Here is a 12,695-nt window from a genome sequence, read left to right on the forward strand (position 1 = left end):
AGACAGAGAAGAAGGAGTATATCATGCTTATTGATATTAGGCAGGTTTACCTGATTTTTAAAAATTTTTAAATCAGAATGTGCTTCTTTATTAAACATCTCACTTCCTACTCTTGTAATAGTAAAGGATTTCATTTAGTTTAGAACCACTGTTCAATGAAATGGAATAGAAGGAAAATTGACCTCTGAGCTATAAGTCTTTATTGCCTACTCACATAACAAATTTCATTTTCAAAACACATTCCATATAATTGGAGATGATTTTACATAAGACACACTTGGACAGTTGTTAAAGAAGTAGCATAAACTGAGTAATACTCATTATTTTCTGAATTCACGTGTATATCACTGGAAAGGAAGAAACACCTAGCAGTTCAGTTTAAGCTCTGAACACATAGTTGGCAATCTTCCTATTGAGAGGTTTCCTCATTTCAAATATGCTGGGGATGAAGATTTTTATAAGGGCTATAAGGTCAAGACTAGAAGTCTCATTAGATAAAGATTTCTTGCCTAAACATTGAAACCTGTTAGGGATTTATTCAGCCATAGAATTTTATTGCTGCAAATTCTTGTTTGGTTGAACTTGAATAGTGTTAGCAAATAAACTCAGTGAATTTTATAGCTTTGATTTCCATAAAGAACAATTAGCTTTGCAAAATAAAAACCTCATCCATCCCTAAGAATGCACTGTACCTCCAATCGAGATGATGGATATACACATTGGTAGAATTGCCAGACTTGATTTGGAGAGAGATACTGGGATATATTGGTTGTTTTTGTACTTAACAAAGAGCATTGGTTTCTAATCCAGGTTATAAATAGATTAATATTTTGTGATATACTCACAATAGTGCTAGAAATATAATTTAAAATGAAAATACATAATTTGTTTAAAAAATTGAAATAGATTTCTAAAGTACAAGAAGTAGACATTAGTAGACATTTGAATGTAATTTAAGAGCCTTATAAAAAATAAAAACTTGAAATGGCCGATATGAAAAACTGTTTATAATTTTAGGATTTTCTTATTTTGTTCTGATGAAATGAATTGCACACATTTATCTGGAAATTTAGAATGTGTAAGACTCTCTCATAATTCTCTATCTATGCTTTCATTTGAAGTTGCACTAGGCTACTAAATGAAGAGGAATTCTTTTAGTGTTAGTAAGATATTAAAATTAACCTCATTGTGGTCAAATAACTTGAAGGCAAAAAAAGTGATTAACAGTGAACAAAATCAAAAGTATTGGTGATGTTTAATATCCCTTTCCATTTTTAGATATAGGAAATGAATAGAAATGCCTTATTTAACAAATTTAGTAAATAACCTAGTTTATACTCCTGTTTCCAGTCAACGCTGCATTTAGCCATCTTGCCTACCCGAGAAAATATGGCTGCTGAAGCAATTATAAGTGGTGATGTGGAGAGAATCACCAGGGTGAGTTTCCAGCCCTTGACCAAACCAACTGCCAGGCCAATTGAAAAAGTAGATATGTTTTGAAACAACAGAGCAATCTTCTCTCCAATACCATCGCTGATTTTGTTGATGTCACTGAAACAAGTAAGTAAATGCAGTTAAGTCACTGATATAGAATATATGAAAACAAAGTCGATATACTACACATCAATCCTCTTACTTAGTCATGCGAGTGTTAAATTCACCAATGTCACAACCATCAAACCATTTGATGTCCTGTGCCAAAACTGAATGGAAAAATTGTTTTCGAATTCTTTTGGTCTGTCGTGCTGCTGTCATAACCCAAAAGGAAATCTGCATGTAGCCAAAAACCAAGGCAGTAACTCCTATTCCAGTATAATACAGAGTCAACCTGAAAAATGATTATTGGAAATATTAGTGAGACTCAAGTGCAGTTTTCCCCTTTGATAAAAAAAAATGAGATGTCATAATATTTGATTGAGAGAATTTGTGCTATAACCTATAAAATAAGTCAAAATAAATCTCCATGAGAAGTAAAGTACATTGAACACAAAATTCTAGGTTTCTCCAGTCTAGAGTGCGTCTCTCTTAATTAGTAGAAACTACTGTTTTATAACACTTGCTACTTATATCTTCTTTCAATAATTTTTAATACTTTCATTAGGAAAGTTACACTGAAGTAATTAAGATAGTTGTACATGGAATAGGTGGATGAAGAAATGATAGTAGTCTAGTACAAAATAGTTTAAAAAAAATATATATATATACTATTAAATACAAAATTCAACTTTAGGAATTTGCCCTAAGGAAATATGTAAAAAGATTAATCTAGCTGGATGGTCATGGTAGTTAGCAACAAAAAAGAAGAGCTGAAAACAATCTAACAGGAGACCAGATAAATGGAGTCATTTAAAAAATATATACTAGGTACCCACTATGTGTGGCATTTTAGAGATACAGTCATGAGCAAGATAAGGCCTTCCTTTATTTACATACTGGTGTAAGAATTTATATCCTGGTGGGAGGAGACAGACAATACACATAGAAAAATAATATTAGGTTGTTCTATGAGGGAAGTAAACAGAGCGATAAGTCACAGAATAACCAGTGAGTAAAAGGTGGGTTGGGAGAGCTAATATAGATAGAATGGTTAAGAAAAACTTTTTTGAGGAAGTAAAAGAGCTGGATTCCAAAAGGTAAAATGGAGCTAGCCATAAAAAGAGCAAGAAAAGCGAGAAAAATAATAGAGAAAAAGGAGAGAAAATAATAAGGTATCTGAGGCAGGAAAAACCTTAGCATATTACAGGAACAAAAGAACTCCAAAATGGTATGAAATGATTAGGTCAGAGAATTTAGCAAATATTGTAAGCAGCCGTGGTACATTGCATGTTTTAATTAATTAATTAATTTATTAAAAAGATTTTATTTATTTGACAGAGAGATCACAAGTAGGCAGAGAGGCAGGCAGAGAGAGAGAGAGGAGGAAGCAGGCTCCCTGCTGAGCAGAGAGCCCGATGTGGGACTCGATCCCAGGATCCTGTGATCATGACCTGAGCTAAAGGCAGAGGCTTTAATCCACTGAGCCACCCAGGTGCCCTGCACAGCTTTTATTTTAAGAAAAAAGGTAGACCATTGGAAAATTTAAGCATGGGATGCCCTTATCAGTTCAACTTTAAAAAAGATCAGTCTGGCTCCTCCATGAAGAATAAATGGAAGTGAAACAAACTGAAGCAGGAGTTTAGTTGGGAGGTTATTGCAATGGCCAGTGTGTGAGAAGGATAGGAATGTGGGCGAAAATGGTGGCAGCTGATGTACAGAGAAATGGACAGATTCTAATTTTGGAAATACAGCAAAATGAAATTGCCAATTTACTGACTGTGAGGAATGCAGGAAGGGGAGAAATTAAGGATAAGTCCTTAGATTTTGATTTGAGCGACTCGGTGAATGGTGTGCCATGTACAGCCATGGACAATGGGAAATGGAATAGATTTGTAAGAGCTATTATGTGTTTTGATTTAGATACATTAGGACCAAGGTGCCTATTAAACATCAAAGTGGGTTTTAAATAAGAAGCTGAAAATGAGAGGGGCGCCTGGGTGGCTCAGTGGGTTAAAGCCTTTGCCTTTGGCTCAGGTCATGATCCCAGAGTCCTGGGATCGAGCCCCACATCGGGCTCTCTGCTCTGCGGGGAGCCTACTTCCTCCTCTCTCTCTGCCTGCCTCTCTGCCTACTTGTGATCTCTGTCTGTCAAATAAATAAATAAAATCTTAAAAAAAAAAAGAAGCTGAAAATGAGAGTCTGAAATAGTTGGGCAGGGTCTAGGCTAGAGATGTAAATTTGAAAGTCATCAGCTTGTAGGTGGTAATTAAAACAAAGGGCGGACTGAGACTACCCACAGAGAAAGAAAATTAAGTGTAGATGAAAAAGATAGAGGACCAAGGAATCAGCTCAGGTACATGGTAGAGTTTGGGGTAAAGAGAAAGAATTGCAAAGCAAGCTGGAGAGTGGCCAACATGGTAGGTAGAAAGCCAGGAAAGTGAAGTATCAAGGAAAACACAGAAGAACATACAGTTGCTCCCCATTATTCCCAGTTTATGTGTTGGCAAATCTGCTTGGTCACTAAAGCTTATTTTAAACCCCCAAATAAATACTCAGATGTTTTCATTGTTACTCACGGACATGCATAGAGTATAAAAAATCTGAGCTGCCCAACAAAGATGTTCCCAGCTGAGGTTGAACAAGGCAACACTCAGCCTTCTTGTTTCAGCTTTCATACTGTGAACAAGTGCCATTTTTGTGGTCTATGTAGTGCCACATTTTTCTGATTTTTGTGTTTTTATTTAATTTTTGATGATTCCACTGTTTAAAGTGACTCCTAGGCAGCATGTTTAAGTGCTCTCTAGTATTCCTAAGTGTAAGAAAGCTGTGATGTGTCCTATGGAGAAAATATATGTGTTAGATAGGTGTCATTCTGGCATGAGTTATAGTGCTATTGACTCTGAATTCAATGTTAATGAATCAACAACATATATTAAATAAATTGTCTTTTTAAAAAATTATTTTATTAGCATATAATGTATCATTAGCCCCAGGGGTACAGGTCTGTGAATCATCAGGCTTACACATTTCACAGCACTCACCATAGTACATACCTTCCCCAATGTGCATAACCCAACCACCCTATACCTACCCCTCTACCCCCCAGCAACCCTCTGTTTTGTGAGATTACGAATCTCTTATGGTTTATCTCCCTCCAGATCCTATCTTGTTTCATTTTTTCCTTCCCTACTACCCCAACCCCCCCACCCTGCCTCTCAAATTCCTCATATCAGAGAGATCATATGATAATTGTTTTTTAAATAGGTTGTCTTTAAATGGAAATACACATAATTTGAGGTTTTGTGTTGAATGATGAAAATGTTGTGACCGACCATAGGGTCACTGGAACCTAACCCTGTATTTACCCTACTAACAATGGTTTAATATTTGCAAATTCAGTATTCATGACAACTTTAATAACTGTTGTAAATAATAAGAGTTGACTGTTTTCTAATGTTTACAATATTTTAAGAGGAAAATGGGTTATAAAAGCAAATCAAGAGAAGAAATGCAGGATCTGAACACTGAACTACATACACTGTTGATAGAAATTAAAGAAGATATAAATAAATGGAGAGGTAATCCATGTTCATGGAATGGAAGACTCAATGTTGTTAAGATGACAATATCCTCAAATTGATGTACAGATTCAACACAATCCCTATCAAAAGTCCCAGGAGATTTTTTGGCAGAAATTGGCAAGATGATCCCAAAACGTACATAGAAATGAAGAGAACTCAGAAGACCCAAGATAATTTTTAAGAACAAAGTTGGAGGACTTACAATTTCTGGTTTTATTTATTTATTTATTTCCTAAAATTGCACTAAGCCAGACAGTATGATACTGGCCTAAGAATAGATACAACAATAAATGTAGCAAAATTGAGAGAACAGAAACTAATCCTTATATTTGGACAATTGATTTTTAGCAAAGATGCCAATGAGAATAGGAGAAAGGAGAACAGACAATTTTTTCAAAGAACAGTGCCAGGACAAATGGATATAGCCATATTCAAAAAAAGTTAGAATCTTACCTCATAACAGTCACAAAAATAAACTCAAAATGGATCACAGACCTAAGTGTAAGAGCTAAAATATTCAAAGCCCTATAGAAACTGTAGGAGAAAATCTTCATGATCTTGGTTTAGACATAGAATTCTTAACATCCAAAGGCACAATCCATAAAAGAAAAACTTGATAAATTGTACATCACCATCAAAATTTAAAACTTCTGGGCTTCAAAAGAAACCTTTAATAAAATGAAAAGACTACCTACAGACTAGAAGAAAGTATCTGCCAATCACACGTAGGACAAAGAACTTACATCTAGAATTTATAAAATAGAATTCTCATAATTCTGTAATAAGACAAATGATGCAATTAAAAAATAGGCAAAATATTTAAACACATTTAACCAAAGAAAATATATGAATGCTTAAAAAGTAATGAAAATAGTGCTCACTATTAGTCACTGTAGAAATGCAAGTTAAAGCCATAATGTATCACTCCACCTACAACCATGATTATAATAAAAAAGACAGACAAAACCAAATGTTGACAAGGATATGGAGAAATTGGAATGCTTACACATTGTTGGTGAAAAAGCAAAATGGTATAGCCACTTTGGAAAACAGTTTGGTAGTTTCTTAAAAAGACGTTCATAACTTAACATATGACCTAGCAATTCCACCTCTAGGTATCTACCCAAGAGAAGTAGAAATGTATGCATACACAAAGACTTCTATATTGATGTTCACAGAAGCATTATTTATAAACAGCCCCAAACCAGAAACATTCAAATTTTCCATCAACTAGTGAACAGATAAATACTGCAGGTGTACCCCAGCAATGAATTACTACTAAGCAATTAAAGGAATAAATTACTGACACATGTTATAAAACGGATGAAACTCAAAAACATTATGCTAATAAGAAAAGAAGCCAGATACCCTACATTTTATGTGTTTCCACACACATACAAAGTCCAGGTGATGAAAATCTTTAGAGACAGAAAACAGGTAAATGGTTGCTTGGGGGCTGAGTGTGGGAATGGGGATTGACTACAAAAGAGGGATCTCTGCAGAGTAGTAGAAGTAGGCTAAAAATGGATTGTGGTGATGGTTGCACAACTCTGTCAGTTTACTGAAACTCATTGAATTGTACAGTTAAGACTTAGAGTTTTATGATAAGGAAATTATGCCTCAATAAAGCTATTAAAATCATGCAAACAGTATAATTCTAATTATATTAAAATTATATATGCATACACATACATGTAAAAAAGTTGTAATAATGTAAACTAAAACTAATGCTCATTATATATTAATGGCAGGATTATCAGTGATTTATTTTTCTTTGTGCCTTTTTACATGATTTACAATGAAACTATTAAGCATTTAATCAGAAAAAGTAGTTAAAATAATTTTACAGAAGAACTGATGCACTTTTTAAGAGATTATTTCTTAAAAACAAAGAAAGCAACACATTCAATTTATTTTGAAAGGAAGATACTATACTTACTAACCCTTCATTTATCCAGTAATCAGACATCCAAACTACCTGGGACCCAGGAAAAGAAACCTCAGTAGTCCCAAAAGAACAAACATCAGTAGTCCCAGAGCCCAAGTATTTTATTTTGCATCAGGAAATGAGACTACTTCACGGTCTAAGTCTTCTGATTCAAAACTGCTTGCAAATTAAGGCTGATTTGATGGCTTCACTTATTGAGCACTTATTTGTGTTAAATATTATGTCAAGCCCTTGACATCTGAGTTTTACTGAATCTTTAGGAAGTATTAACACCTCATGTCACATACGAAGAAACCAAAGCTTACAGAAGTTACCCAACAGCTTCTGTAGTTAAAAAGTGGCATAGCCCACGATCTGAATCCTGAATCCATGATCTGAATCCTGAATGTAAAATCTGAATCACTTTACCAGTATTTCTGAGGAAAAACATTTCTCAAGTAGATTTGGGAAACCCTGTATACCTAGCATCATTCTTCCTCGGAAACTGATAATATACAGGAACATAACAAAAAAAAATTTAAAAATGTAAGGAAATTGTTTAATTTTGTTCTTCAACTCAGTTCAATTGTCTCAGACCAATTAACTATGAACATCTATCTCCTTTTACAATATATCACCTATTAATAGTCCCACTGTACACAATTTGGGAATTATTCTAGGCCACTACATGGTGCAGCAGAAATTGGTATTGGCTGATATCCGATTTTATCTTCTTCCTAAATAACAGAACTTCCATTTTATTTGAAGTGGCAATATGCCCTGCTAAAACAGATGTGGTGATAGGACCAGTACAAAGACAGAGGGTGCCAAGTCCCCAGGTAGTCTGAACATAGACTACCTATGTTCAGATATTTTTAGGTGAGAGAAATAACTTCTATCATGGTTATACAACTATTATAATGGATTTTACATGAAATGCAACTGAACTAAATCTAATGCAACCATGGTCATATAGTTTGCCCCTTTAAAGTAGACTATGAAAGATGTATCAGAAGTAGTAGAAGGGAGGGAGCAAGTTGCTTAGAAGTTCATATGGATTTAATTAATTAACTCTTGAGGCAAGAGGAGGCATCATATTTACCAGCAATAATCTTGGTACTATTTAGTCATTATGATTTGGATTCAACAAGAAAATACTCAATTATTTTCAGAATTTTTGGTAAATAAAACAAGGACACAGGTTGAACATTAAAACGTTAAACTTAATGTTCAACCTGTATCCTTGCTTTATTTACCAAATACTCTGAAAATAGTTGAATATTTTCTTGTTGAATCCAAATCTGGGGGATTCAAAGGGGAGAAGGGTGGGGTGGGAGAGAAACAGGGTGATAGGTATTAAGGGCACATGCTGTGATAAACACTGGGTGTTATACTTAACTAATGAATCACTGAATACTATATCAAAAACGAATTATGTTCTATACAGTGGCTAACAGAACATAATAAAAAATAAAATAAAATGTTAAACTTACATAAAGCTATAAGTTATTGTCTTTGGAAAATAAAAGGTGGAATAAAATTCTTTGGTTCCTGATGATTATAGCTGAAAGAGGTATTACCTTTTCCTCATCAAAAAAAAAGATATAAAGCAATGATTCCCCAAAATGTTACATCAAAACATTAGTTTCACCAGCTGTTAGCAGGTGTTTGGGGAAAAAAATTGGGTTTTATACTCAAACAGGTTTAATAACTTGGAGTAAATGGAGTTTTACTACACTTATCTATACTGTATGTATCCAAGAGGAGGCTGTTATATACAGCATTTTCAAAACCCATTTGACCACGGAAACTTGTTTTCCTCATGTATTCCAAATATTGCAAAAAAGAACACCAGTTTGAGAAACAACAGCATAACAGATTTTATAGTATAAATGTTAAGAATTTTTTTGGTAGATTTTGTGACCTTCTAATAATTGTACATAGACATGCGTTTTCATTTTATTCTTTTTTTAATCTGTTTTTTTTTTAATGGATGTTCCTATATTTAAAAGTTCCAAACTTGGAACTTTGTAAGAAACTCAAAATTCATGATTATACATCAGAACCCCAGTTTGACATTGTAGAAACAGAATTCAGTGGAAGGAAATACACTGGATTTTAACCAGAAATTTTCAAAAGAGCCAATATAAGGAAATTCTATGTAAAGGTTGCTAAAAACCAGCTGTCTCTCAAAGAAAGCTGAGGCTCCAGCAAAGTACAACTGGAGAGGGCGCCGTTTACATTGCATAGAACAGTGCTGTACAATAAAACTTTCTGTGATGAAGAAAATGTTCTGTTATCAGTGATATACAAGATGGCACCAGCCAAATGTGACTACTGAACACTTGAAATGTGACTGGGAATGAGGAACTAAATACTTAGGTTTTATTGTTTTAATTGATTCAAATTTAAGTAACCATATGTAGCTGTGGCTAATATACTGGACAGTGCAGGTCAAGAATTATGGTCCAGAGAGCTTCACTGCAATGTTGTAAGTGTCCCTTGGGTTGTGCAACACGCAGGCTTCACTTTTTGGAGAAAAATGAGGGATCTCTTAGGTCTATAGCGAAAACTCTCATAATTTTAATGAGATATTATGAAAGTCCAGCGAATACAGTAATGCAGTTAAAGTGTTAATAAACTTAACACATGACAAAGGAAATGATACTGTTGAATACAGAAACTACAAAAACTGAATGTCCTTATAAATTACTTACTTCCGATTTTAAAATATTTATTTATTTATTTTACCTTAAAGATTTTATTTCTTTATTTAACAGAGAGAGAGAGAGAGACAGTGAGAGAGGTACTACAAGCAGGGGGAGAGGGAGAGGGAGAAGCAGGCTCCCCACTGAGCAGGGAGACCAATGCAGGGCTCAACCCCAGGACCCTGGGATCATGACCTGAGCCAAAGGCAGGCACTTAATGACTGAGCCACCAAGGCGCCCCCAGATTTTATCATTTTTAGTATGAATACAACATTACTTTAATAGTCTGAAAATTAGTCTCCAAAATTAGTCAATAAAACTTTATTATTTTAATTTTTAAAATTATTTTATTATTTTTAGTATTTGTTGCACATGACTCTTTGGTTTTTAAAGTGTATAGAAATAGCATTTTTCTATAAGGTTCATAAGGAAAATAATTTGGAAAAAAAGGAAAAACAAATTCTTTTGCCTTTAGGATATGTACCTTCAGTTCTAGAATGCAAAATTGGCCTAAAAATGCAAATTCCAAAATGAATTTTATTTTCATGAAAATTTTGTCAAATACAACTTAAAGCAAATGAGCCTACATATGAACCTTTCAAATTAAAGAAAAATTTATGTATATTTAATTTTTAAATAAAAATAATATATTTAAAGAAAAGGACTCATTTGCTTTAATCACTTACATGTGATATTCATCACCAAACCCCAGTTTCTTCCTTGTAAGTACTGAATAAAGCAGCATGCAATACACATGATATTAACATTTTTTTTGGACTTACTTAATCATATCTTCATTCAGCTTCTCTTGAGACTGAGTACAATTCTGGTAATTTGCTGTAAAACAGTGTTTTAAATTTTGAAAGCAATTAATTCATAATTGACCACACTGTTTCATACATAGCACTCCAAACCAAATATAATATATTCTCAAGAAAATGAACTTATTATCTTAGATTTATAATAATGTTAACTTTCTAATCTTTAAACTAAAATTTGAAATAGTAATCTCTGGTCTCTTTAATAATATGTCATGATATACCAATGATATCAATGTATTTATCTAAACCTTTACCAAACCTCTTTACATGTTTACCACATTTGACAGCCTACATAATGAAATTCAAAAAACCTGTTGAAGCCTTAAGCAAAATCAAAAATTATAATTCAAAGCAGTATCAGTTGCTATGTACTGACCATCCTATCTAAAGCTGGTAAGGGAATCTATTATAGAGCAGCTCTAACAAAAGGAATATTCCCAAGCATATTGACTTAGGGTTGCTAAGTTTCTTTTTCCTCCTCCTTTCACTCATTAATTTGGAGAGAAGGACATGGTTGGCAGTTAAGTATTTACTCAGTGAATTGGTGGCTCCATTTGTTTAATAAACAGAATCACGTCCTTAATCTTTCTATCATTAAAATATTAAAAATTAATAACTGGAGACAGGAGATCATCACATGAAGGATCCAGAGGTGGAAGTGATGGTTTTATTCTGCTCAAACAAGACTGGGACATTTGAAAGATTAGCCTTCAGGTGGAAAACAAGAGGATATAAATTAGTATTTAAAGTTAAATAGGACACAGAGGGGGTATAGTATATAAAAGCTAGGCTTATGTTTAAAAAAAAAAGAGTACAGGTTTAAAATTTTTTTTTATTAAATTCTATTTAATTAACATACAGTGTATTATTATTTTCAGGAGTAGAATTTAGAGATCATCAATTGCATATAACACCCAGTGCTCATTACATCAACTGCCCTCCTTTAATATCCATCACCCAGTTACCCCATTCCCCCACCCACCTCCTCTTCAGCAACCCTCAGTTTGTTTCCTATAGTTAAGAGTCTCTATGGGTTGTCTCCTTCTCTGTTTTTGTCTTATTTTTTCCTTCCCTTCCCCTATGTTTGTCTGTTTTTTTTTTTTTCCTTAAATTCCACATATGAGTGAAATCAGGTGGTATTTGTCTTTCTCTGACTGACTTATTTCACTTGGCATAACACCCTCTAGTTCCATCCATGTCATTGCAAATGGCAAGATTTCATTCTTTTTGATGATATATATATATTTATATATTTTTTTTCCCCCAATTCATCTGTTACTAGACATCTGGGCTCTTTCCATAGTTTGGCCTTTGTGGACATTACTGCTATAAACACTGGGATGCATGTACCCCTTTGAATCAGCACTTTTATATCCTTTGGGTAAATACCTAGTAGTGCAATTGCTGGGCCATAGGGTAGCTTTATTTTTAACTTTTTGAGGAACCTCCATGCTGTTTTCCACAGTGGCTGCACCAGATTGCGTTCCCACCTATAGTGTAAGAGAGTTCCAATTTCCTCCCCATTCTTGCCAACATCTGTTGTTTCCTGAATTGTTCATTTTAGCCATTCTGACCAGTGTGAGGGGGCATTAATGGTTTTGACTCATATTTCCCTGACTCCAAGTGATGTTGAGCATCTTTTCATGTGTCTGTTGGCCATTTGCATGTTTTCTATGGAGAAATCTCTCTTCATGTCTTCTGTCCCTTTCTTGACTGGATTTTTTAGTTTTGCGGTGTTGAATTTGATAAGTTCTTTATAGATTTTGGATACCAGCCCTTTATCTGATATGTCACTTTTGAGTATCTTCTCCCATTCAATAGATTGCCTTTTTGTTTTGTTGATTGTTTCCTTTGCTGTGCAAAAGCTTTTTATCCTGATGAAGTCCCAGTGGTTCATTTTTGCTTTTGTTTTCCTTGCTTCTGGAGACAGGTCTAGCAAGAAGTTGCTGCGAGTGAGGTCGAAGAGGCTGCTGCCTGTATCCTCCTCTAGGATTTTGATGGATTCTTGTCTCACATTTAGGTCTTTCATCCATTTTGAGTTTCTTTTTCTGTATGGTGTAAGAAAGTGGTCCAGTTTCATTCTTCTGCTTGTGACTGTCCAATTTTCCCAACACCGTTCGTT

The 12,695-nt window shown here is 34.2% G+C and overlaps 1 protein-coding gene across 1 annotated transcript in view; it reads right to left on the reverse strand.

Annotated features, from left to right (window-relative positions):
• The window catches only part of ABCB5 (ATP binding cassette subfamily B member 5), a 135,628-nt gene that overhangs the window by 91,958 nt on the left and 30,975 nt on the right, over nucleotides 1-12,695 (reverse strand). Inside the window, exons 6-8 of the mRNA XM_032304029.1 lie at nucleotides 10,535-10,589; nucleotides 1,637-1,828; nucleotides 1,380-1,551 (exon numbers count right to left, since the gene is read on the reverse strand). Of these exons, the coding sequence (XP_032159920.1) occupies nucleotides 1,380-1,551; nucleotides 1,637-1,828; nucleotides 10,535-10,589 (419 nt within the window). The remainder of the gene's footprint in view (nucleotides 1-1,379; nucleotides 1,552-1,636; nucleotides 1,829-10,534; nucleotides 10,590-12,695) is intronic.

Source organism: Mustela erminea, chromosome 11 (genome assembly GCF_009829155.1).
Source record: "Mustela erminea isolate mMusErm1 chromosome 11, mMusErm1.Pri, whole genome shotgun sequence".
NCBI classification, from domain to species: Eukaryota; Metazoa; Chordata; class Mammalia; order Carnivora; family Mustelidae; genus Mustela; species Mustela erminea.